Below are 27,613 nucleotides of genomic sequence, written 5' to 3' on the forward strand. Positions count from 1 at the left end.
ATATAGTGCATCCAGAGGCAGAAGTGTGTTGGAAGTTTGACCGTGTTTGTATGTGTGTGTGTGTGTGTGTGTGTGCATGTTCTCCAATACAGGTCAGCAGAATACTCTACAGCTTTGCTACAGCATTTCGGCGGTCTGCCAGTAAGGCGCCTCTTTCAACACAGGCTTCACCCCTCACGCCAGACAGTGATGTCTTCACCTTTACTGTTAGCCTGGAGATCAAAGAGGATGATGGGAAGGGTACTTTCAGGTGAATCTCATTGGCTGTTCACACCGGTGTTGGCAGGTGCATTAGAACATGAAGCGAGTACACTTTACATTGTTGGCACTCATAACAGCTGGTTGGCTCGAGTACAGAGGAGATGCTGATGAGGTGACACTGCACCTGTGTAGCTGGTCAGTGTATGCAGTGTTTCCTTGCCTTGTTACTCTCATTACTGTGAGTAGAATGTCCAGGCTAAATGGCACCAGATCAGTACAGACACATCTCCTCTACCTTATCATCCCTTCAGTTTTCCCTGCGTTGTTTAAAGAGCCTGCACGTTTAATTCAAGTTCTTAATTTCTGGGACCGCTCAGCACACTGAGAAATCTGAAATCTTTAAGAGTATACAGTGGAACCTCGGTTAATAACCACAGTCCGTTCCGAAAAGTTGGTCACTACCCGAAATGTTTGCTATCCAAAACAATTTTCCCCATAAGAAATAAAGGAAATAGAAATCATTGGTGCCCAGCCTGTTTACTCGCTAATATATGAAAGTTACAGGATATATAGGTATGTTTTTATTTTTATGAGAACAGGTATAATACAGTGGAAATGGAGTTAAATAAACATAAAAATATATTTTAAAGCTTTCAAACATAAGAAAACATTTAGTAAACATAAATATTGTGCGGTGATATCAGACATGCGCATGCCTCATTCCTTTTCATTATACTGCTACTATTGCTCTTAATCTTCTTTGGAGTCATGATTGAGGGCTGTATTATTAAAATAAAGCACAAACGTCACTAACAAGGATGCGTACAGATAAAGATAATGAACAATCAATTGTAACTGTGTCTCTAGTGCAAATGATGCTTGCTCTGAGATGCTGGTCAGTCACGTGTGGGTGACATAGTTGTTCGCTATCCGGTGCATAGTTTTAGCGAAATGTTTGGTTGTTATCCGAGTTGTTCGCTATCAGAGGCGTTCGCTAATTGAGGTTCCACTGTACACACATGGAGAAATCAGATTACTGAGCTAAAACCCAGCTGTCCTTATTGGATTTCTTAATTGGATTTCTAGGCCTTAATCTGATCTATAAAATCGGAGTATACTGTTTACATGACCACATGAATAATTGGATTACAACACACATGCACACACAATAAACACAATATACACAACACATGCGTACAAGGCACATTATACACACAATACACTCTGCACACACACAGTACACACAATACATGATACGCACATGATACCCAATGGCACACAATACAAACATAAACAACACAGATACTCACACAATGTACACAGTACACAAGACAATACACACTGCACACTAGGGGTCTGCGATATCGTGCGGTAATACCAATATAATTGTTGAAACAATTTTTAATTTTTTTTTTTACTTGTTCGTGTTACACATGGTGCAGTTATGCAAAGCGTACGATCGGGTAATCGTTCAGTTACGTACATTTTGTTGCGCGAGTCATTTAGAGATAGTATTATGGAGGAAAGTGGATCAGTCATGGAGGAGTTTGTTCCAGAAAGGGGAACATTTTCAGTAGTGGTGGAGTTGGTTTGGTTATAATATCTTGAACCACAGTAATATGTAAGAAGCCTGTAACAACAAAAGGGGTAAACACAGCAAATTGTTTCACCATCTCAAGCAGAAGCATTCAGTTGAATATGAGGAAAGTCAGAAATGCTGTGAAGAGCCAATGTGAGTTCAAGCAGACACTGACTCTACACCGACTCAATCTACACTGACTCGGCGTAGCATCTCTGTATCTCTGGAAAGCTGCACTCTGTATGACAAACAGAAAACGCTGGAAAGAAATTACTGGTGCCATCACATTTTGATTGTCTGAAGATATGCCAGTTCATACAATTGAGAAGGAATACTTCACACAGCTTATTAAAAAACTACACTGCATATATGCTGTTTCAAAAAGGCAGTATTTTTCAGCACTCCCACACATTAAAAATGGTGTGATAAAGAAGCAGCCTCACTGTCTCGTGCAGACTGCTACACCTCGACCACAAACATATGATCAGGCAGAACCAGAGAGTCGTAGTACAGCAGTGCACTATATTAACAGTTAATGAAAGCTCTGCAGCTCCTCTCTTGAGGCGAGCTACTTTCCCCAGCAGCACACAGGTCAAACCTTAGCAGATGGTTTACGGGAGGTCCTCCAGTCGTGGAGACACAAGTGTGTGTGACGGTGGGGCAATCGTTCAAAATCAAAAAGAATAACTGGACCAGACTGTCGTGATTTGGACATCGTCTCCACATTGCTATTGGTAAGTTTCCTTTATTAAGTTATATAAAATGTTGGACGCTTATGCAGCACGTGAGCAAATACTTTTACAATGACATTACACAGACTGTCCATAGAACATCTGAAATGAATGTCTGTGTTACCTGAAGTTTCATTCAAACCCTAGAAGCTTTTTAAATAGTTCACTGAACCAATTGTGAATCAATTAACCAATTGTGACTGAAAACTTGGACTTAAATTACATTAAAAATGACAAACAGGAAATTCATTAGAACATAACATGAGATTTATGTGACCTTGGCTAACCTGCAAAAGGTCACTGTAACGTCAACACGGACCCATTAAATCATACTATAGCATGATTTTTGTTTAGTTCTTGAGGAGATAAAAAATCTTCTATATCGAGAAATGTTTATGCTTAATTATTGCATTAACAATCATTTAATGTTTATGCTAAGCTAATGTTAACAATGTACGGGTTCCAAATGCCTAACTTTCACTTTTTTTTTTCTTGCTTTGCAGAGAGAAGAGTTATGGACGCGATAGTTGACGGAGCAGTGGGAGTTTTCAAAAAAAGATGAGTGCTTTTTCTCACAGGTGGAAGAGACAACAGGCACTTCAAGATGTTCAGAAAGAGATGGGCCAATCGCAGCATAAAATTGTAACAGAAACTCCAATAAAGATGGAGTTCAAGGCAGTGGATTATCCAGCGGCTACTGGAACAAGAGAAGTCCATCACTCAGGTCAGCAAGGCACCCAGTCCTGACGCGGCAAGGCAGAGGTTCTTGACTCTTTTTCTAAATGCTCTGCCAAGAACTACGTAATTGTTTCATGTTTGAAGCCTGTGCTTCAGCTGTTTAATAGTGACATTCTACAAATGAAGGAGAATGACACAGACCTCACCAAGACTATAAATTCAATACTGGCAACTATGATTGACCCACATATCCACACCAGAAGAAACTCGGGTCATGAAATCCAGAGCAGTTCAAGAGATGGAATCTATTCTGACCGAACAGAGTGGCACCTCTGCCTTTGAAACACCTTTACAAGGTTCAAGATTAGCAGAAGGTACAATAAGTGATGCAAAGAGGCTAAAGAAGACTCTTGAAAACTTCAAGAGGGAGGTATCCGACAAAGGTGGGCAGTCTGGAAAATTGAAGCAGAGCTGAACAGTATCATTGAAAGTGATCATATTTCCTTGGGTTAGTAGTTTAGCAAAGAAATACCTTTTGTATGCCAGCTACCACTGCAGCCTCTGAAGGGCTTTATAACACGAGGCAATATTGTGACTTGCCAAAGATCAGCACTGAAGCCTGCTACAGTGTTCAGACTGTGATATTAGTGCAGTGAATAACTGCTTTCTTGTTGGCAGAACTGCCTCATCTTTTGGCAGCATTTCAGAAATTATGTTCTATGTGCTACAAAATTGTCTTTTTGAAGGCTGTCTATTTTGTATTTGTTTTGTATTTACTGTGAAAGTATTTATGTATTTGAGTATTTGTACAGTAGCATGTACACATTTTTCTGCACTTTAAAATTGTGGTAGATTTACTTTTATGTTACATTATTTTATTAATGTATTTCACACAAAATTAAAATTGCTCATTTACTGTTTATAAAATGGACATTTAACAAAATAAATTAACAATTTACTTTGATGCAGTAGTATGTTTTTGAAATTAATAATACTTTTCCCAGTGTTTTGTCATAATGCCAAGAATATTGTTATTGCGGAAATGATCTGAAATATGCAATACACAATACAGTACATGCACAATAAAGTACACACAATACACTATAGAGCACACAATACACGCACTGCATAATACAGTACACACATAATGTACTGAAGTTGAAGTAGCAACTCTTTCTTGAAACTCTCCCGCAGTGCTGTGTCAAAGGACAAGGACCGACAGAGCTTCAAACTTCGCCCTGGGATGGACAAGAAGATTGTTGTATATGTTCAGCAGACATCCAACAAGGAATTGGCCATCGAGAGGTGGGATCCTGTTCTACATGCTTTAGAGACTGTTTGTGGACTGTTCTCAGACTGCCTTCTATATGAGAGTTACTGTGGAGAACGTTGGACTGGAGACTGCTGTGTGTTGGCTATGGAGGCATCCACTCTGTCTGCTTGTGTGTGTGTCTGCTTGTGTGTGTGTGTGTGTGTGTGCGTGCATACTTGATTGATTGTGTATATGTGATTGTGTGTATGCACACAGATGTTTTGGCCTGCTCCTGAGTCCTGGGAAGAATGTACGGAACAGTGCCATGCACCTGCTAGACCTGGTAGGTGGAACCTGCCTGACATATGTTAAGGTTACACTAAACCTGACGTACTGGGTTAAGGTTACACTAAGCCTGACATACTGGGCTTTTCTGGTCAACTAACAGTTACTAACTGACATACAGTTCTGGTCAACTTGTGCCAGCTGTCATCTGTAAACATCTCTCCTCCCTCCTCCTCCTCTTCTCTCTCCTCTCCCCATCTCCCCTCATCTTTCTCTTCATCTCTCCTCTCTCTCTGTCCTCTCCTCTCTCGGCCTCCACTCTCCTTGTTCTTTTATCCCTCCTTCCCTCTTTCGCATCTCTCTCCTCCCCACCTCCCTTCATGTATCCCCATCTCATCTGTCTTTTCCATGTAGGAGTCAATGGGTAAGAGTTCAGATGGCAAATCCTACATTATCACAGGGAGCTGGAATCCCAACACGCCTCAGTTTCAGGCTGTCAATGAGGAGACACCCAAAGGTACAAACCCTCCCCACAATGCGTTTGAGTGGAAACCTTGCAGTGATGGATCATCTTTGTGATTGTTTGTTTGTGAGTAACTGGTAATAAAGGTGTGTTTCACATGTTGTTTCGATGTGGACAGCTTGTTAAATGATGATCCTGCGTGTCTGTGTGCTTATGTTACCGCGTGTGCCTGTGCATGTGCGGTACGTGTGATGTAGATAAGTTCATGTACATGACGACGGCGGTAGACCTGGTGATCACGGAGGTGGAGGAGCCTGTGCGCTTCCTGTTGGAGACGCGTGTGAGAGTGTGTTCTCTCAACGACAGGCGCTTCTGGCCCTTCAGCAAACGAAGCTACACAGAGACCTTCTACTTAAAACTTCGACAGGTACACACACACACATACACACCCTTTGCACTAAAAACTTCAACAGTTACGAACACACAAACATGGTAGACATGCTAAGTGTCTCAGTAGGACACAGTAATACACTGTGCAGTGTTGGGGGAGCCAGCGTTCTGCATTTTAAAGGTTCCATGTCGTCATTGCGTCTCGGCTGCTCTGTTGCCTGCTGGTGGTGTCATGACAGCTGGAGAGGAAGAGCAATACAGACACTCTGTATGAGGTGGTGAGTCTGGAGAGTGAAACAGAGAGGGAACACAAGAAGACAACAGCCAGCCCCGGAACCCTGCCATCAGCCTCACAAACCTCCACAGTCCACTCACCACCAGATGATGAAGAGGAAGAGGGTTAGTACACACACACACACACACACACACTACAGTCAGCCTCACACACCTCCACAGTCCACTCACCACCAGATGAGGAAGAGGGTTAGTACACACACACACACACACACACACACACACACACACTACAGTCAGCCTCACACACCTCCACAGTCCACTCACCACCAGATGATGAAGAGGAAGAGGGTTAGTACACACACACACACACACACACACACACACACACTACAGTCAGCCTCACACACCTCCACAGTCCACTCACCACCAGATGATGAAGAGGAAGAGGGTTAGTACACACACACACACACACACACACACACACACACACTACAGTCAGCCTCACACACCTCCACAGTCCACTAACCATCAGATAATGAAGAGGAGAAGGTTTAGTACACACACGCACGCACACACACCCTCCATGGTCCACTCACCACCAGAGAATGTGGAAGAGGAGAAGGATTGGTATACACACACACACACACACACACACACACACACACACACACACACACACGTATACTATACACGCTGAATGCACATTATTCTGAATATTATTATTATTACTCTTATTGTTATTAGTATTAATGTGTATTCTCTGGTTTCTCTCTTTCTCTCTCCCACTGTCTCTTTCACAGACAATGATGAGCCCCTGCTGAGTGGGTCTGGTGATGTGTCTAAAGAATGTGCTGAAAAGATTCTGGAGACGTGGGGGGACCTGCTGTCCAAATGGTGAGGAACAGACTACTGATGAATAGAGCTAAGGGTGACCTACGGATGGAATAGACCACTGACTGACGGGCAGATTGACTGAGATGGGGTCACTGTCAGAAATATGGGGCGCCAGTGATGGGCTCAGGATAAGAGGGTCAGAAAGGCAGGGAGACATGGTCAGGATTAAAGGGAGAGAGACATGGACAGGGTAAGAGAAATGGTGAGACAGGATGAGACAGGATGAGAGAGGCAGTTAGACAGGATGAGGGAGGCAAGGAGAGGGGTGTGTGTGGGGTTGTTGTGTGTTTGTGTGGTGAGGGATAGGAAGCAGGGTGTGTATGTGTCGGGGGGTGAGGGTTAGGACTGTGGGGTGTGTGTGTATGGGGAGTGTGTGTGGGGTCAGTTGTATGTGTGAAGGTGAGTAATAGGAGGGTGCCATTTCGTGGAATTCCGTGTCGTTCTTATTGCACTGGTTCCTGCGTGTCCTGCGCTGATTGCTGCGTGTCCTGCTGTCCTGCACAGGCACATGAACCTAGCGGTGCGGCCTAAGCAGCTGCCTGCGCTGGTCCGCAGTGGCGTCCCGGAAGCTCTCAGGGGAGAGGTGTGGCAACTCTTGGCTGGTTGCCATAACAACGACCATCAGGTGGAGGAGTATCGGATGCTCATCACAAAGGTAGGCCCGCCACTTCTTACCTTTGACCCCGAGTGATTTGACCTTTATCTTAAATTTGACAGATCATCAGTGTTTGAGCGGTGTTAATCAGCCTTGATGTTTGTCACTTATTTACTCAGACAGGACCATTTTATTACCATATTTTTTGGACTGTAAGGTGCACCGGTTTATAAGGTGAATTAAGCGAAACCAAACGGTCAGATAAGTCAAACTTTATTCAACTAATTCACAATAATTCTCAACATTGTTCAGATGTAACACATAAAATACAAAACATTACACTCACAACCCAGAACCATATTAGATTTAGCTAAGAACAAACACAATAACCACTCCTTTGTAGGGGGTGTCTTGCTAATTGCCTTTCATTTCTGTTGTCTGCTCTATTTGCACAAGAGCAGGTAAAATTGATTTACAATCAGTGTTGCTTCCTGATTAAACAGGTTGGTTTCACTGAAATGTGGTTGACTTGGAGTTACATTGTGGTGTTTTAAATGCTCCCTTTTATTTTTATTTTTTGTCTTAAAGAGCGCAGCGTATACCCTCTTTAAGACAGTATTTGCACAGTTCTAGTTATGACTAGAATGGACCTTTTATATCGTGCACCTGTTAGCAGTAATATGAGACCACTGCAGGTCTGTTGGTTATGTATGCATGTGTGTATTCTGGAGGTGTGCATGCATGTACAACCAAACCTTAACCCTCTCCCTGTACACCCTAACTGTAACCTTAGAGATGGGGACTTTGAGGATTAACACATACAACCACACCTCCTTCACCTTATAGCTCAAGATCTTAGACACTTAAGCAAATCCAAGTAGTGAATGTTTGTGATAATCTTTGAACAGCTTGGTAGAAATCTATGACTCTCACTCACTCTACTTTCTGTCTCACTCTCTATTGATCTTACACTCTTACACACGTCTTCCCCTGCTTTGTTCATGCTCCAGTAGGGAAAAGGAATGCAGGGGGATCAGTATGCAGTAGGTTTAAGCTTTGTGTTTGTGTTCTAACTTATGGTGTATACGTACGTACACACACACACACACACACACACACACACACACACGTGTATATTTTCGCCCTCTAGTGGGAAATAGGCCACAGTGCTCTTGTATTTTGGCTTTGGTATATTCTGAGAGTGACTTACTTACCAGGAGTCTCAGTGCAGCTGTAGCTTTAATAGCACTGGATGCAATTGTGGATTTGCTCATACTGAATTCTCTCCCTCTCTTTTTTTTTGTGTGTGTGTGTGATGAGCAGGAGTCTCCACAGGACAGTGCCATCACTCGAGACATTAATCGCACATTTCCAGCACATGACTACTTTAAGGATACAGGAGGTGATGGCCAAGACTCACTGTACAAAATATGCAAAGTAAGGAAAGCGTGCACACAAACACACACTCAAATGCACACGCGCACACACACACACACACACACACTCGGTATCTGTAAAAATAAATTTACTAGGTACACCTGTCCAACTGCTCATAACACAAATGTTGAATCAACCAATCACATGGCAGCACATGGCAACTTTAATGCATTTAGGCATGTAGGCATGGCCAAGACGATCTGCTGAAGTTCAAACCGAGCATCAGAATGGGGAAGAAAGGTTCTTTAAGTGACTTTGAACGTGGCATGGTTGTTGGTGCCAGATGGGCTGGTCTAAGTATTTCAGAAACTGCTGACCCACTGGGATTTTCATACACAACCATCTTTAGGGTTTACAGAGAATGGTCCGAAAAAGAGAAAATATCCAGTGAGCGGCAGTTTTGTGGGCGCAAATGCCTTGTTGATGCCAGAGGTCAGAGCTGGTTTGAGCTGATAGAACGGCAACAGTAGCTCAAATAACCGAGGTCGTTACAACCTCACCAAAATTGGACAATAGAATATTGGAAAAACGTTGATTGATGAGTCTAGATTTCTGCTGCGACATTTGGATGGTAGGGTCAGAATTTGGCATCAACAACATGAAAGTATGGATCCATTCTGCCTTAAATCAATGGTTCAGACTGGTGGTGGTAGTGCAATAGTGTGGGGGATATTTATTTTCCCATTAGTACCAATTGAGCATCATGTCAACGCCACAGCCTACCTGAGTATTGTTGCTGACCATGTCCCTTTATGACCACAGTGTACCCATCTTCTGATGGCTACTTCCAGCAGGATAACGCACCATGTCATAAAGCGTGAATCATCTCAGACTGGTTTCTTGAACACAACAATGAGTTCACTGTACTCAAATGGCCTCCACAGTCACCAAATCTCAATCCAATAGAGCACCTTTGGGATGTGGTGGAACGGGAGATTTGCATCACAAATCTGCAGCAACTGCGTGATGCTATCATATGGACCAAACTCTCTCTGAGGAATGTTTCTAGTACCTTGTTGAATCTATGCCACGAAGGATTAAATCAGTTCTGAAGGCAAAAGGGGGGTCCAATCTGGTACTAGCATGGTGGGTGGGGTTGAAGGGTGGGTGCGAACTTGTTTGGGGTTGAAGTGTCCATGTGACACATGCTGGGATCACAGGAAGTGGAGCAGCTTCTCTTGGCAGAAATATGGCTTGAAGTCAGCCAGCCAGACACAGCTGTTAATGCTGTTTGTCATGGCTACAGGTTTCATTCCACAGTGTCACTGCAGATAGTATATGAGCCCTGGGGTCCTGACCACCGGAGTCCTGATTTGTCAGCATTAGTCTTAAAGCACATATTAATAATTCAGCAGTCCCTGGAGGGGTGAAATAGATCTAATAGCCATCATTCAGAGATGCATGTATTTCACAGGTGCATGTATTTCCTCTGTCGTCCCCCATAATTCCTCTCTCTCACCGAATGCTCCCTAAGGAAACAGTGAGCAGTCAGTGTCAGATTGGAGACTGGGGCTCTGTGTAGTTGCCAATCCCATTTTAGATTAAAGCATTTCACCCCAGATTTGGGGAGGTAGCAGGCCTGAGGGGTGGGCCTTTTTAATTTATATGTGTTTGGAGAATATTGTTATAGCCACAGATGTCACAGACAAACAAGGTGAGATGACCTTGAGTAGTTTTTCACAGGTTTCATCACCTCTGTCTTCCTCATTGCTAACACTGTGTGGCCTTGTTCCCCTAGGCATACTCTGTGTATGATGAAGAGATTGGCTACTGTCAGGGCCAGTCCTTCCTGGCTGCTGTGCTGCTGCTACATGTGAGTACATGTGATGTACACCCAGGGCAGGTAGTAGAGAACCACCACACAGATGTACACCCAGGGCAGGTAGCAGAGAACCACCACACAGATGTACACCCAGGCCAGGTAGCAGAGAACCACCACACTGATGTACACCCAGGCCAGGTAGCAGAGAACCACCACACTGATGTACACCCAGGCCAGGTAGCAGAGAACCACCACACTGATGTACACCCAGGCCAGGTAGCAGAGAACCACCACACTGATGTACACCCAGGCCAGGTAGCAGAGAACCACCACACAGATGTACACCCAGGCCAGGTAGCAGAGAACCACCACACAGATGTACACCCAGGCCAGGTAGCAGAGAACCACCACACTGATGTACACCCAGGCCAGGTAGCAGAAACCCACCACGCTGATGTACACCCAGGCCAGGTTGCTGTATAACCAGTTTGGGGTTAGGGTTCACTAACGGTCAGTGTAAATCATACAGCTGAGATGGTTCACAGATTAACAGTTCACAGATGAATGTGTTGACATGAATTTAAAATGTGTGTGTTCATACGTGTGTGTGCGGCTAGATGCCGGAGGAGCAGGCCTTTAGTGTCCTGGTGAAGATCATGTTTGACTACGGCCTCAGGGAGCTCTTTAAACAGAACTTTGAAGACCTACACTGCAAATTCTTTCAGCTGGAAAGACTTATGCTGGTATGTGCCCTTTAATACTAGACCTATATAAATGTAAATTTTTTACATTTTTGTTATACATATACTTGAGGACAAAAATATTGAAATTTATGAAATTTAAAGTTGCCCCCCCCCCCAAAAAAAAAAGTTTTAAGTTTTTTTTAAGTCATTTTATAACAGAGAAAGGATTTTTCAACGTAGCATTCCACTATTAGTAGAACATACTAGTTTTCGTTAAAATGCATAAATTATTTTTACTTGCATACTATAACGGAGCTCATCATTCATTTTGTAATGATGAAAGCTTTAATCAAGTCACAGCTAAGGGTTATCTCAAAATTTTATTAACAGTATAAAGATGTTACTTGAGAAATTCCAAAACAAAATTAATTAGTGTAGACTTGAGAAATAGAATCATTACTGCTTACAAAAGAGGTTTTGTAATTGTATACAAAGTTATCACAGCATTTCCAAGTTTCAAGAACTAAAGTGAGAAGTATTATCAAGAAATTCAAAGAGAGCCACACAATTCCGAACAAGCCTGGCAGAGGTAAGAAAAGGAAAGAAAACTAGTGAGAGATGTGTTTAAAGACTCAGAGCAACATCCATGACACCAGTGAATGACTTGGCCTAGTCAGGAAGTGTTATCTCAAAAAAGTTACTACAGTCTTGCACAGGAATAAATTGTGAGGTTGCAGACCACGAAAAATTGTGCCACGAAAAATAGACCACTTATGCTAAGGACAACCTGGAGAAAGGTTAGGCATACTGGACGCAAATCCTTTGGTCAGTGAGCTCTTTGGCCATAGAGGCAATGCTTGTGTGTGGAGGAAAAAGGGAGACGCTTGTAACCCAGAGAACACCATCCCCTCAGTGTCAATCAAAATCAAATTTATTTTGTATAGCGCTTTTTATAACATATGTTGTTACAAAGCAGCTTTACAATCGTATGGGTCCAGATCCCTAATGAGCAAGCCAGAGGCGACAGTGGCAAGGAAACTTCCCTAAGATTTTGGGGATTAGGAAGAAACCTTGGGAGGACCAAGACTCAAAAGGGATCCTGCAGCCCGCTAGCAGGAGTCTGTATTTATAGTTCTATAGTTATAGTTCTAATTCCAGGCAGAGTACTCAGTCACTTCATTGCAGATGGTGAGCCTCAGGTAGGAGTTTGCAGCGCATTGGGAGCGCATTGCAGCAATGGCACATCCAACCACTGCATCGGCACATCCACTGGCAAGCCAGACCATCTCCTAGGTGCTTGTATGGAATTATCTTTGGTAGAAGCTTGCAACCAAGATATAAAATACATGTTAAGTATGTGAACATCAATTTAAACAACCATCGACTCCGGCAGGCTTGCCTATAAAGGGGGGGCCTGGAGGTGATTACTGTCATGAGGGCTCACTTAGTCATTGCTTTCCACCTAAGTCATTGTCATAACTAGAGTGAACACATGACCTGGCCGGATGACAGCATCAATATCTCAGTTTAGTTTAACGCTTTATAGGTTAACAGAAGAATTGTAAAATCAATTCGATATTTGACCAGAAGCCAGTGTAGTGCAGAGAGAGTAGGACTAATATAGGAATAGCAGGAATTTTCTAGCCCTAGTTAGGCTAGATAGTTTTAAATAGGAGTCTTGGATTGGGTTTTTGTTTTTTTTTTCTTTCTAAAAGCCAAAAAGTATGAGCATTTTGCCGCATGGAGGGCATGCTTATATTCAATAGGCTGTTTTTCCATGATAATCTATATGCTTCTAACATAGAATTTTGCTCCAGGATTCGCACAGCTTGTTTGAGACTACGCGTGTGCTTGCTGTACCAACGTGCCATCCTTCTCTCACTTACTCTCTTATATCGCAATGATGCAACCTTATCTAAAACTGTATGGAGAGAAATCTCGACATGCTCGATAATATACTCTAGCCCTTCCAGGGCTACAGGTGGATCACTGGTTGACAGATCCGGGCACCATGACAACAATTTAAAGAGAGGAAAACAAAGAAAAGATGTGAAGGATAAATAAATTCCATCTTGGTGTGCATTTATATACATGCATTCTCTATGTAATTCCTATTCAGTCCTAAAAGTTTTGATGGTTGGTAATGGTAGTCATACCAGAGGAGAATTTGGGTGAGAGGGCCCAGGGCAGTGGGTTTATCCTTCATCCACACTGGTTAGTCAGGTCAATGGGTTGATCTTTCATCATAGCTGGTTAGGCAGGAGGTGGCTGGCCCAGGATGGATCTTGGGGAAAGGCTAGTCTCTCCTCATCTCTGTGTTCCTCGGGTAGGCGGGCAGCCATGTGGAAAAATAAAACCGGGAAAATTGGCTCTATTTGAGGTTGTATACAGGACATATGAAATTTAAACAATTCTGGAGTGTGGCAGCAAATCCGGCATTAAATTAAATTATTAAAGCCTAGCTAAAAAGGCAGAACCAGAAGGTAACACAGACTTGGGAGCATTTTGAGACATTGGCATCCATCCACTGCACTGTCAACAAACTTGAGTGACCATATGCAGTGACAGGATGACAGCACCAGCACCCCAGTGTACCATAAAACCCTTTGCCCGTGAACCCTCGGATCTATACCTTTATCTACAGGGGCACATTAGTTATCAACCGCTAAACTAAATAAGTAGGTTTTCACCTAGACTTAAAGATTGAGACTGTGTCAGAGTCCTGGACACATTCTGGAAGGTTATTCCACAGCTGGGGGGCCTTATAAAAATAGGCTCTTCCCCCTGCTGTTACCTTATTAATTGTTGGAACTAATAAGAGGCCAGCACCCTGTGATCTTAGTGGACGTGGGGGTTCATAATAGGAAGTAAGTTCCTGGAGGTAATCAGGAGCAAGCCCACGCAGTGCTTTATAAGTCAGTAGAAGAATTTTAAAATCAATACGGAATTTAACTGTGAGCCAATGCAGGGCTGATAAGACTGGTCTGATATGATCGAATTGTCAAGTTCTAGTCAGAACTCTGGCTGCTGCTTTTTGAACTATTTGAAGTTTATTTAGATTCTTATTTGAGCATCCAGACAGTAATGAGTTACAGTAGTCTAGTCTGGAGATAACAAAGTTTTGTACCATTTTTTTCTGCATCATGCATTTCTTAACTTCGCAATGTTGCGGAGATGTAGAAAAGCTATCCTTTATGTATTTATCAAATGATAGGTCAGAGTCGAGTATGATGCCGAGATTTTTGGCTACTGTGCCAGGTGTAGTACCAGGTGTGTGCCAGGGTAGTCTGCGAGATTAAGCATTAGATCTGGTGTTTTCTGTCTTGTGGCCTTTGGGCCCAGAAGGAGAACAATATCCAGCATTTAACATCTCTTACGCAGGCCTTAGTTTTTCCTAAACTGAGATTGTCATCAGGTTTGGATGATATATAAAGTTGAGTGTCATCTACATAGCAGTGAAAGTTGACACCATATATAATGTAAATAATAGTGGTCCTAAGATGCAGCCTTGCGGGACTCCATATTTCACGTTTGTGCATTTGGATGGAATATTGTATTATTGAGCTCTACAAACTGATAGTGATTAATTAAGTAAGAATTAAACCATGAAAGGGCTGTGCCTGAGATTCCAACCCAGCTTTCGAACCGTTCTAGCAAGATCCTATGATCTATTGTGTCGACAGCTGTACTAAGATCCAGAAGCACTAGCAGAGATTTGCATCAGATCAAGAGAGTCTAGTCTCTATGGGTCTATAATATATCTAGTCGAAATGGGTCTATAATTAGATAGTACAGTCAGATCAAGATTTGGTTTCTTGATCAAAGGTTTAATAACCGCTGATTTATAGGATTTGGGCATGTGACCTATTGTAATGGATGAGTAAACTACTGTTAGAAGAGGTTCAGTCACAACTGGCAATACCTCTTCAAAATATTTTGAGGGAACTGAATCTAGTATACAAAGTAGTACAATTTAATGATGAAATTATTTTCTCCAATTCTGATTGTGGTAGTGGATGAAAAGCTTCAAGTGTTTCTCCTAATGCTAAATTTAGTTCAGTATCGACCAAACCAGATGACATACCAGTTGGATTACCTATAAAAGGTTTTATATTTGTCTATTCTCTATTTTATTATCAAAGAAATCAATAAATCATTACTAGTGAGGTTTCCTGGAATCAGAGGTTCAGCACCTGAACCTTTTTTTTTGTTGTAAATTTAGAAATGGTACTAAAAGGAAATCTATGATTTGTTTTTATTATTCTCAATCAATGAGGCTAAGTATGCTGAGTGTGCTTTAGTGAGTGCCCTTTTGTATTAAATAATGCTAGCAGAGTGGATTACTTCGAGCTTAGTAGATTGCCAATTCTGCTCTAATTTACATGCTATTTGTTTTAAGTTTCAAGTTTGGTCTGTGTACCACGAGGTGAGCTTTTTAGATCTAGCCTTTTTATATTTGAGTAGAGCTACTATGTTTAGAGCTGCAGGTGTTCTCTAAGCAGTCGATTAGACTAAGTCCTAAGACGGCAAGTAGGCTAAAGCAGTTAAATCAGTGAGGGTTTCAATAAACTGTGTTGCTGTTGATTAATTTATCGAGTGCTTTATACAATGCCGTGGAGATGAGCAGGAATTTAGGTTAAGATGAAGCTCGAATTGGACTAGATAGTGGTCAGAGATTGCTGCGGTTTGTGGGAGCGTATTTATATTATCTACGCCGATACCCAGCGTTGAAATTTAATCTATGGTATGATTACGATAATGAGTAGGTCCTATTACATGAATAGGTCCTATTACATACAACAGAGTTCAATATTGAAGTAAAGGCCCTTGTCAGTGGATCCTCTGCGTTATCAAAATGTATGTTAAAGTCTCCTACCATTTTATTATTTTGTCACTGCATACCGCGGTGAAATCATTACTGAAAAAATCAGTGAAATGATTTAGAAAGTCTGAGTAAGGCCCTGGTGGTCTGTACACATTAATCAGAGAAAATTAGGGCTGCACGATGAATCGTATTTTTATCGTTATCGCGATGTGAAGTTTCACGATAAACACATCGAAAGAGCCACGATAACTCCTTGAATAACAGCAAACTCAAATTGCATTATCCTTGTCCAGCAATAGAGGGAGCTATTCGCGCTGCAGACTATGATCACGTGACGTAAGTAGGCAAGAGGCAGAGTGAGGTGAACACGCTCATCAGACACGCGATTTGGTTTAAGCCTGGTTTACACTTGACGCAGCGCGAGGGTCCGCAAGGCGAAAAAACGTAATCACGGTGGCTTCGCCCGTGCGCGATGGTCTCGCGCGCTGTCGATTCACGAGGTCGTGCACCTCTCGAATTTTGTAAGTTCGCGCGCGCCGCGTCTCAGCGCAATGAGAACAGTCATGTTTGCCGGGTTCATACACCTATACAAGGTGGAATTAAAGCACTTGTACGTCACTTTCAAGGTCCATTTCAATAATTTCCAGCTCGTTAAACTTAATTGAGTTAAATATTTATACATATACTCTAAATGATTCAAAATAATTCGCTTTTTTTATCACATTATTTAATGGTTGTTTATTTTCAAAACGCCCAATCTTAACGTCTTCACGTTCTTTCATGTTTCGTCCTGGAATTACAAGAGGCTCGTATTTGTTAATGTAATTACAAGAGAACTGTTCAGTCAGACAGATATTTGTTGTGAAACGAAGTAGTTACAATTTCAAGTACTTTAGCCTAAATTCCAGCACTTTTCAAACCTGATACACAAAGCAACATTAAAATTGGTCAGGTAAATGTTCATTCCCCTGTATTTGAGGGGTGTTTTTTCTATACTACTAGGCCTACATATTGTTTCGGACCACACTGCAAAGAATGTGACACGCAAGATTAAACGCTTCCGTCGTTCGCGGAGGTTTACGCGAGGTGTGCGGAGTCGCGCTACGGTCACTCGTGAAAGTATAAACCTAGATTGAATCTATTGTTGAATAAACCTGCAAAATATTTGGAATTATTCTGGATTCATTAAATCCAGTAAAAAAAAAAAACTAATTAACGTGCTGCTGTTCAGAGAGCCACTACATCTCTGTATTTTAATCTTAATTTATCGTGGTTCACATCGATATCGGGATATCCAACAATGTTATCGCACATCGTAATTCTAGTCCATATCGTGCACCCCTAGAGAAAATGCGTTCTTATTTGTAGACGGATTAATTACATTTATAGACTGCATCTCAAAGGAATAATCGAAGAGATGCTCAAAGTATTTCTCATGAATTTCTAAAGAATTTGGACTTGCACCCTCAATTGGAACTTTGATAAATTTATTTTCTTAATATATTCATAATATATAGTCAAGTGTACTATTATAGTATGGAAAGTGAAACACTTTGGATAGGAATTCTGTTTTATATTTACACACACTTTGTGTACACACCCAAAACACAAATAATTCCTGGTGAAGAACTACCTCCAAAAGAAAGTGAATGTTGTTGACTGGCCTACACGCATCCCATTGGAAAATCTGTGGGGTGAATTGAATAAGAAGGTTAAAATCTGGAGGAACTTGAGAGATTTGCCAATGAAGAATGGGCTTGGATTCCTCAGGAGATGTACAAGATGTCAGGAGATGTGTCGTGTCAGAGGCTTGCTGAAAACTACTGCAAAAGACTGCACACTGTTATCCTGCAAAAAGTATACACAATTGACTATTAGCATCAGGGGGCTAATTTTGATAACAGTAGTTTTTGATTGTATGAAATTTCATTTTGGTGGGCAAAGTAAAATAATTAATAATTTAAAATAAAAGTGGGATGTTTGGAAAAGCTGTGTTAAGTTCTTTGGTATATTTAACAGTACTTGGTAAATACAATGAATTTCTAATAATTTTGTCCTCAATTGTATATATTTGTTATAAACATTTTTTAAATAAAATTTATTCATTCATATTCATTAATATTTTAAATATTTTTAAGGCTCATTATAGCTTGTACAATGGGTGTTGTGTGTGGCTGAATTGGGGCTAGTGCTGAACTGTGTCCCCTGTCTTTCTGCAGGAGTATATTCCAGACCTGTACTCACATTTCTTAAGCCTAGGGCTGGAAGCCCACATGTACGCGTCACAGTGGTTCCTCACCCTCTTCACTGCCAAGTTCCCCCTCTACATGGTGTTTCATATCATCGACCTGCTGCTGTCTGAGGTGCCCTGCTATGAATCATTCTGCTCTGCTTACGTTTTTTGTGATCTGAAATGTGTTGGCCTGCATAAATCTTTCATTTTTAGTTTATCTTTTGTCTTTTTTTTTCTTTTATTTATTCTCTTTGACGAACATAGGGCATCAGTGTCATATTTAATGTGGCTCTGGCCTTATTGAAGGTAAGGACACACACACACACACACATACACTTTGGTAGACAGCTTTGAGGAACACACATTCACAATGTAGTGATGTTACACAGACACACACTCCCCTCAACAGCCACCGCCTCCCTTCACCCCCCACTCTACAGTGTCATTACAACCTAATTAATTAATTAACAGATGTTGTCACAAAGCTTTACATGCACATGGGTCCAGATCCCTAAGAACAAGACAGTGTCGAGGAAAAACTCCCTAGATAGGGATTAGGAAGAAATCTTGGGAGGACCAAGACTCAAAAGGGGACCCCATTCTCCATTGTGCATATGCACATTCACTGCGGCGATGGTATTTGTGTCTGTGGCCTCCATGCATTGTGTCTGCTCCTCAGACATCGAGGGATGATCTGCTGCAGGCTGATTTCGAGGGTGCGCTGAAGTTCTTCAGGGTGCCCGTGCCAAAGCGCTACCGCTCTGAAGAGAACGCCAAGAAGCTCATGGAGCTGGCATGCAGCATGAAGGTAATGAGTCACCAAACAAAGTCTCAAGCCATCAGTGACCACAGAGCATAGACAAGAAACGGCTACCTTGGGTTGAGGTTTTTCAGGTTTTTTGGCTAGTATGCTGAGCCGGAACCTGAGAATGACCATTGCTAGCAAGGGCTACAAATGATGCAGTTGTGCTGGTGAGTATGAATAAATGGTTGTGCAGAAGCAAATGCATACTAAATAGTATTAGAGCATTTACGTATTCTAGTATTTTCCTCTATATCTTTTAGCGTCTTAGCTAGCATGGTTAGCTTAGTTAGCCTCTTAGAAGCTAAAATATATTTTGGTCTATTAGTAATGAAGCTATAGGCAAAGAACTTGCTGGTCTTTCTGTAAGATGTCCAACGTTATGTTTAGCAAAACATTTTTCATTCTTTTGATGTATAGTGACCATGGTCGTTTTGCACATTTGGATAAGTATTTGGTACTATGGAGAGGCCCAGGACACCTAGTAATACTTTGATGTATTTGCTCAACATTGCTGTTTTTGTCAGACAAGACCCTGTTGAATCAGAGAAAAGCAGAGCACAACTGGCCGCTAATTTCTCATCACCAGTGTACATTTGCACACTGAAAATCCCCAAAATCGAAAACTTTTTTTTTTTTTTTTTAACGTTTTCTTCTTAAACATTATAAAAACACTCTCAAATTTAACCTAAATCTACTATATGATCATTATGCTATATGTACACCTTGAGATAACTAGTGTTGGTGTATTAATTTTTTTAACACATTGTTTAAAAATCATCTCAAATTGGTCACTGCACAAATGGCTTTAACAGTTTAACCTTAACCTAGCTCATCTTAACCTTAATCTAACTCTCAGAATAACCTAAACTTAACCTAACTCTAAGATTGACCTAACTCTCATCTTAACCTAAACCTTAACTTAATTCTCAGATAAACTTAACCCTCACCGTAACCTTCGGAGGTCTTGTTCACTCATTCATTCATTGTAACAATGCGGTTCAAAACACTTCCTGAATATGTAGTTTGCCCTTTTAAGTTTTGTGCATAGTAGTAGTTATGAACCAATGAATAAAGGCTTAAAATTCCATCGTGTAATTAGGAGATTTGCATGTCATTTATAACAACATGATCAATACATTATCCAGGGTTCCCACGGGTCCTTGAAATCCTTGAAAGTTTGTGAATCTGAAAAAATAAGTTCAAGGCCCTGGAAAGTTTTTGAAAACAGGCATAAAAGACAGCCGTCCTTGAAGGTCCTTGAATATTTTGGGGGGTTTGAAATTTTACATGGATGAAGAGCGCAGTCAAGGAATAATAGGGCACAATTGGTAGGAAGTCAATATTTACAAAAGATTGCTATGAAAAGGATTGTCATAATGTTTTAAATTTCTCATCCTTTGTTGAAAAATATGATCTGATATAGGGGCTATCATGGCCTGGTGGTTAGGGAACTGGTCTTGTGACCGGAGGTTCGTGGGTTCGATCCCCAGACCTGAGGCCATGACTGAGGTGTGCCCCTGAGCAAGGCTCTTAACCCTCAACTGCTCACTTGTATAAAAAATGAGATAAAAATGTAAGTTGCTCTAGATAAGGGCGTCTGCCAAATGCCATAAATGTAAATCTGATTTGATAGTTGTTATAAAGATTTTAAGAAAGTCTGCAAAGTGATTCCTTTAGCATTAATTCAATTAATCAAAAATGTCATTTTATATTCAGAATTGACTCTTTCGATGCCCATGTTAAAAGTGAATGACTAACTTAGTTGACTTCAAGTGTAATAACAAGATTTTCACTGATGCTATGAGACAAAAGATGTAATAGAGATTCTTTCAAGAAACATCCTAATACAAATTATAAAACCACAATGGCTTGTCAAATGGCCCATATCTTCTAAAGTAAAAGAGACTCATTTCAAAATAATAAATAAGATATATCCTGTAGCCATGTTTCTTGAAAGAAGATTTAAACTTTATGTGGATTCATGATGAATTCCAGGAGCATTTGTTTTTTCATGTCAACATTCACAAAGTTTTTGCATGGACACTAGAAACTCGATTAATCTCAAACTTAACATTCTTTTCATACCATTTTACTTTATGCGGAAAACTTAAGTTTGAATTTATCTGATGCCATAAATGTAGTCGTACTTTTAGCAAAATACCACAGTAAGTTGAGTGGTTAAAAGCCTTATTTTCTCTTTATGAATGAATGAATTAATAATCATTAAGTAGATTAAAAAACTTGGAAAATGCTAGAATCATCTCACACCAGATTTCTCTAGAAATCTATAGGTCTAATCTCATTATATGGCTTTGCTCCTCTGTTTTATGTATGTACTGAATGTGTATATGCATATGTATATTATTGTTATTATTTGTCTACTGTCAATGTGTCATTATTTTGCCAGCAAGTTCATTTAAAATTATATTGATTCTACAGGGCCTATGCTGACTTTTACTTTGCAAAAGTTTGGTCATTCTTCTGTGGAGAAATTTGTTTGTTTGTTCAGCACCGAAAGCTAGTGTTTCTTGTATGTAGTTAACGTATGTGTAGCCGCTTTACGTGAATGTCACCTTCTCACAGGTCTGCTAAATTGCCAGTCATGTTGAGTGTGAATTAAGTTTTCAATTAATCAGCGCTTAATGTCATGCACAGAACACATCAGGATGCATGGCTTGAAATGGCATTCGGTCTTTTGAATTTGCATTGAATTAACATCGTTTTTTGACAACATATTCAGGGGTAACAGTAGGTAAATGGTGCCAGGTGCAGTCCTTGAATTTGAGGAAGTTGGTCCTGGAAAGTCATTGAAAGGTCCTTGAATTTGATGTTAACCAAGGTGTGGGAACCCTGATTATCATGACATCACTAGGTATTTACCCCTCACAGAAGTTCTTTCCTCATTCAAATTCTAGCTGGCTAGCTATCTGAAATGTTTTGCAAACAACTGCTGAAGCACGACACATGCTAATGCTTGTAGCGATGTAGAGAATAGTGATGAAGGTATCTTGAAACCCTGAGGGGTTTGATTAACCCTAGACAATCACTCAAAACTTCATTTGGAATTTCTTGTCACATATTCATCTTACAAGTAAAAATAACTTTGTGTGTGTGACAGATCAGTCAGAAGAAGCTGAAGAAGTATGAAAAAGAATACCACACAATGCGTGAGCAACAGGAACAGCAGGAGGCCCCAATCGAGAGATATGAGGTAATGTTGATAGATCTGTCATGACTGTTGGTGGATCTATAGTGGCTGCTGGTGGATCTGTTGGTTTGTGCATATTTATGTGAAGGGATAATGTACCGCATAGTTGAGTGCACGTGTGTATGCACACATTTTTACATTTGTGTGAATCATAAAGCATCTGCATGTATATTTATATGCGTCTGTTGTGTAAGAGCACATACAATTTGCTGTTCACACTTGTGTGCACATATATAGCAATATAAGAAGGTGTATGTGTGTGTGTGTGTGTGTGTGTGCACGTGTGTTTTTATGTGTGTGATTGTGTGTGTGTGTACACGCATGCATGCATGAAATTACCTCAGGTGTGGTTCATCACTGCCTGTTTTCTGCTGGTGTGCTGAAGAGCTTGAGTATATTTACAGGCACTCTGTCCTGCATTAGAATATGCGTGGCTGTATTAGGGTGAAAGATCTAATACTGTTGCTCATTTTTTTTCTGTCTGTGAAGTTTGAATAGCTTTAAAAATGTGATAATTTCTAAATAAAGCTATAATTTATTTTGAAATATCTTTTTCTTTGGGCCCCTATCTTGACATGCCTGATTTTTATTATGTTCTAAGATAATATTGAGAGAAAAAAGGCAAAATTGCATAAATGGTGTAACCATAAAAATGCAGCACCAAGAATATAAGTTGTTGAAAAAATGTGTAGTGACGTACTAAACAGCCTCAGAAATACACTGGCATAATCTTTTAAAATCAAATAATAATAGAGAAACATGGCAGTTCTGAATATTTCCATTAACATGGGTCATCATGTCTGCCAAGTCAAACGTCTGGTATGTTTACTGGTGTAATCACCCTTTTTGGAGCCATTTTGAACATTTTGAGCCAGAAGGTCATGTGACAGAATGTGATGTCAAAACTGAAGACCCCAACTGCCACAAGTCAAGATTAGTAACTGTAAAATTTGACAAAATAAAGCAGATTCAGGTTATGGTCAGGTATGATTAGAATACATGTCAAATGGTATGACCTCAGTAAAATGTTAATAAATATAAATAATCATAAAATATTCAAGTATTGTTTGAAATATTCAAACCCATTATTTTAAATTTTATCTCGTCACTGACCCAAGATTAGAGAAAAAGTACACCAAAAACCTACATTATCTTAGCTTAGAAATAAAAGATTTTAATTATAATTTGAAATTATATTTCATAACACCACTTATTTTCATCAATACACTTCAGCTTCTAGAAGGCTGAATTATTATGTCATGCTTTTGTGGTTACACCGTTTGACAGTTTATTATGCCTGTGATTTCTTAATTAGTTAAAAATGGTAGAAATGTCATATAAAATGCTATGGCACCAACAGAAATGCAAACTATACTTCTAAACAAACATCTAGCATGTTGTTTTAACATATTTGTGATTTGAACATCATACCGACCCTTATTTGTCACTGACCCATTAGCACATGCATAGCTGCATTAGCATATGAGTAGCAGAGCAGTAATGAGCAGAAATGCAGGAGGTGTGCTAGAGAGAAGTCAGCTGCTGATATCACAAAGAGCTCATGGGAAGAGGGAGCTGATAACTGGTGCTCAGATCTCCAGTCTTAGCCTGTTCTCACTTATACCACAGCTGGGATATAATTCTATGCTGCAGGCCTGATTTTAGAAGGTGTTCTCTTCACTAGTATAGTTAACTATTATATAGACTCTCCCTACTGTCACGAGATCAGTGAGTCATCTATGTTCAGCTGTATTCTTACACAAGCTCTCTTTCACAGAGGGAGAACCGCCGCCTGCAGGAAGCCAATATGCGTTTGGAGCAGGAGAATGATGACCTGGCCCACGAGCTGGTCAGCAGTAAGATATCCCTCAGAAAAGATCTGGACAACGTGAGTTTCTCCTCCTGGTTGTTTGCTTTGTGTAGAGGATGGTGCTGTTCTGCCTTTCCATTTCGCACAAAGTCTTTGACTTTGCTGAGTGGTAAGACAGTTTTCACCTGTGCTGTGCTTATGGTGGTAATTTTGGCATGTGTTGATTGACGTTAGTCACAGTTAGTATACTGGTGTATGGGTGTGGTTACTCTTCAGGCAGAAGAGAAGGCAGATGCCCTGAACAAGGAGCTCCTCATCACAAAACAGAAACTAATCGACTCTGAAGATGAGAAGAGGCGATTGGAAGAAGAGTCTGCCAAGGTCGGCCATTTTGTCCTTCCCATTCAGTCTCCGTTGTGTTTGTTCTGTTATGAGCCTTGTGGAAATCACCCCTCTGCCACCACCCACTAGTTTCACCCATCTCCTGAGAGGTGACCAGATAACCCTAACCCTAAACCTCCTGAGAGGTGACCAGATAACCCTAACCCTAAACCTCCTGAGAGGTGACCAGATAACCCTAACCCAAAACCTCCTGAGAGGTGACCAGATAATCCTAATCCTAGATCTCCTGTAAGGTGACCAGATAACCCTAATCCTAGATCTCCTGTAAGGTGATCTCTTATATTAAGGCCAAGGCTTGCAGATGTTTGAGTCCTTACAATGAGCAGAGAGTTGTCTACCAGAAGGTATGCCTGAGTAAAATATGCATTGTGTGTGTGTGTGTGTGTGTGTGTGTGTGTGTGTGTGTGTGTGTGTGTGTGTGTGTGTGTGTGGTGGGGGGGGGGGGGGGGGGGGGGGGGGGTTGGAGAAAGAGAATGAGTGAGTGCAAATCCTGAGTAAAGAATACAATGGAATATAAGAATTACCCAAACACTGGCACTGCAGATGGCGTTACCCAAACACTGGCACTGCAGATGGCGTTACCCAAACACTGGCACTGCAGATGGCGTTACCCAAACACTGGCACTGCAGATGGCGTTACCCAAACACTGGCACTGCAGGTCTTGTCTACTACCTTTATCTTTTTGTAAATACTTGCAGACACTTTTGATGGCTGGGATGTAAAAAAAATCTTTACATTTAGCTTGTGAAAGAAGCTTTTCCACTCAAGTTAATCAGAAACAGGATTAGGAGCTCTCTTTCACAACAGAACCTTGAGGCTTTCATGCTCATGGCTACTCAGACAGATGTCCTAAAGATGCTGGAGAGTGATACAATTATAGATGGTGTAGCAGAAAAGAGCCAGTTACTGCAGAGGTTACTCACTGAGTGAACAATGTAGGTTTCAGTAGCTTTCCAGTCAGGGTCAAGTTGTTAAGTTTGCGCTCCGTGGTTGGGAGGGTGTTGTCCGGGGCCTCCCTCTCCCAGCCGCTGGGGCAGGCATGCAGGGGTCACTGGGAACTGCTCCTGGAGGGGCTGCGGGTGGGAGGGATTCCCTGGTCTTTCTCTGCCTGCCTCTGGGGAAATGTTGTCGCAGCTTTCTACCCTCGCTATTAAGTGCATTCTGTGCATTTATCCTCTGTTGCACTTGCATAAACACTCACACACACATACATCACAGTCATTTGTGCTGTATGTCTTGGGTACACTTTCTGCTCTTCTTACATAAACACACACACTCACACACACACACATCACAGTCATTTGTGCTGTATGTCTTGGGTACACTTCTGCTCTTCTTACATAAACACACACACACACACACACATCACAGTCATTTGTGCTGTATGTCTTGGGTACACTTTCTGCTCTTCTTTCCTCGCTACTGTCGCCTTTGGCTTGCTCATTAGGGATAGGACCCATTAGATTGTAAATCTGTAAATCTTGTAAAGATTGTAAAGCTGCTTTGTGACATGTGTTGTGAAGAGCGCTATACAAATAAATTTGATTTGATTTGATTCTTTCAGGAACAACAGGTGAACCATTGCAGTGGTCATTTGAGCTGTTTTCTTTCTGCCCTTCTGTCTTTTCCCTTTTTAATATCTCTCCCCCTCTTTTCTCTTCCCCTCTTTTCTCTCCTCTCCTGTATGGTCCACCTAATCCTAATTATTATCACTATTGTACTGTATTATACAGAATTGTTAAAAAAAAAAAAAGTTGGCCTCCAAAGATGGGGTGGGGGGGGGAGTATGGGGGAGAACATCTGCATATTTTATTGTAATGAGAATATTATAATTTGGTATGAATTAACAAAACACTTGAATGACCACTCAGACTTTTCTGAACTTTTATTGGTGCCATAGGTTTGAAACAGTGCCATTGCTTCAGTGATGCTTTTTAAAGGTTGCTATGGCTTCAGTTGTCCACCAGATGTCACTGTCACTGAAGACTTAAAGCTTCAAATCTTTATTGGCACAATTGTTAGGAAAGCCTCTGTGCTTCATGAGGCTGCACTTGCCCATCACTAACTATCTAACAAAGACAAACCAAAAGATTTAACCCATGAGAACCAAGACACTAACTAGAAATAGAAAAACTTAGAGCATGACAATATCTATATAGACAGGAGTGAAGCACTAGAAGCATAAAGAGAGCATACCAACTAGCAAACATGCATACAGGCAATGACAAATCAAACAAATGGTTAAACACAGGATTAAAATACACAGACAAACCAAGACCCAAACGAGACACACTTGAAGATCATGTTGAGGGTGCAGAGTACAAAGGAGGGATGTGAAACCAGACACAATTTCAAAATAAAAGCACACAAAGGGGAAACCAGGAAACTATAATATATTTGTGAGTGTATATATATAACACACACAAATTATTTTGCTGTTACCAAACACGGTACAATCTCGTTTAATGTGATAAAAAGCAAATTATTTCCAATCCTTTCGAGTATGTGTGTATTTGTATAAATATGTAATTTAAGCTGAAGGTGCTGGAAAATATTGAAAAAAGTTCTGTACAAGTGCATGAATTCCACCTTGTAACTTCGCATGCACAAAAATCGAGTGGTGCCCGACCTCGTGATGCGACTGTGCACGGGGCCAACGAGCATGGGCGGAGCCATCACAATTGTGTCATTTGCCGCGGGGACCCTTGCGCCAGTCGCGATGCGTCAAGTATAAACCTAGCTTAAACCTAGCTTACGAAGCTCAAGTGTTCAGTGAAGGCAGGCAGCAGAGTAAAAGGCGGGACGCAACCGGAGAATGCGCAGTTTTCTCATGAGACAGCCTGCTCGCTTGACCCCGTGACAGCGCCATCTACCGCTCTGGCAGTGATGCTAATATGGGTTTGATTCCTAACTAACATGTTTATAATTGTAACGAGTACCTATACAGCACGTAAAAAAATGTATCGGAGTAAAAGTATTAAACTGATGGAAAATATTTAGTGAAGTAAAAGTGGAAGTAGGAGAAAAAAATTATACTCCAGTATAGCACAGATACAGCATTTTAGTACTTAAGTACAGTAGTGAAGTAGTTCTACATTCGTTATACATCTGTCTCTGGGTTAGGGTTAGCTTGGTAAAACAT

The 27,613-nt window shown here is 41.0% G+C and overlaps 1 protein-coding gene and 1 long non-coding RNA gene across 9 annotated transcripts in view; both read left to right on the plus strand.

Annotated features, from left to right (window-relative positions):
• rabgap1 (RAB GTPase activating protein 1) overlaps positions 1-27,613 on the plus strand; it is a 43,419-nt gene that overhangs the window by 11,978 nt on the left and 3,828 nt on the right. For 3 of the 8 annotated variants that reach the window (XM_077019037.1, XM_077019039.1, XM_077019040.1), the window contains 17 exons: positions 93-250; positions 4,384-4,494; positions 4,718-4,784; positions 5,141-5,243; positions 5,447-5,616; positions 5,819-5,978; positions 6,617-6,710; positions 7,215-7,365; positions 8,629-8,742; positions 10,481-10,555; positions 11,122-11,247; positions 18,232-18,375; positions 18,510-18,551; positions 18,925-19,053; positions 22,169-22,261; positions 24,036-24,146; positions 24,345-24,449. In XM_077019037.1, coding sequence (XP_076875152.1) covers positions 93-250; positions 4,384-4,494; positions 4,718-4,784; positions 5,141-5,243; positions 5,447-5,616; positions 5,819-5,978; positions 6,617-6,710; positions 7,215-7,365; positions 8,629-8,742; positions 10,481-10,555; positions 11,122-11,247; positions 18,232-18,375; positions 18,510-18,551; positions 18,925-19,053; positions 22,169-22,261; positions 24,036-24,146; positions 24,345-24,449 — 1,953 coding nt within the window. The other 5 variants (XM_077019042.1, XM_077019043.1, XM_077019041.1 and 2 more) reach the window with 5 other exon arrangements.
• LOC143525301 (uncharacterized) lies at positions 24,458-26,789 on the plus strand. The gene is made up of 2 exons (XR_013133611.1): positions 24,458-24,814; positions 24,937-26,789. It is a non-coding gene; the product is annotated as an uncharacterized LOC143525301 (long non-coding RNA).

Source organism: Brachyhypopomus gauderio, chromosome 10 (assembly GCF_052324685.1).
Source record: "Brachyhypopomus gauderio isolate BG-103 chromosome 10, BGAUD_0.2, whole genome shotgun sequence".
Taxonomy (NCBI): Eukaryota; Metazoa; Chordata; class Actinopteri; order Gymnotiformes; family Hypopomidae; genus Brachyhypopomus; species Brachyhypopomus gauderio.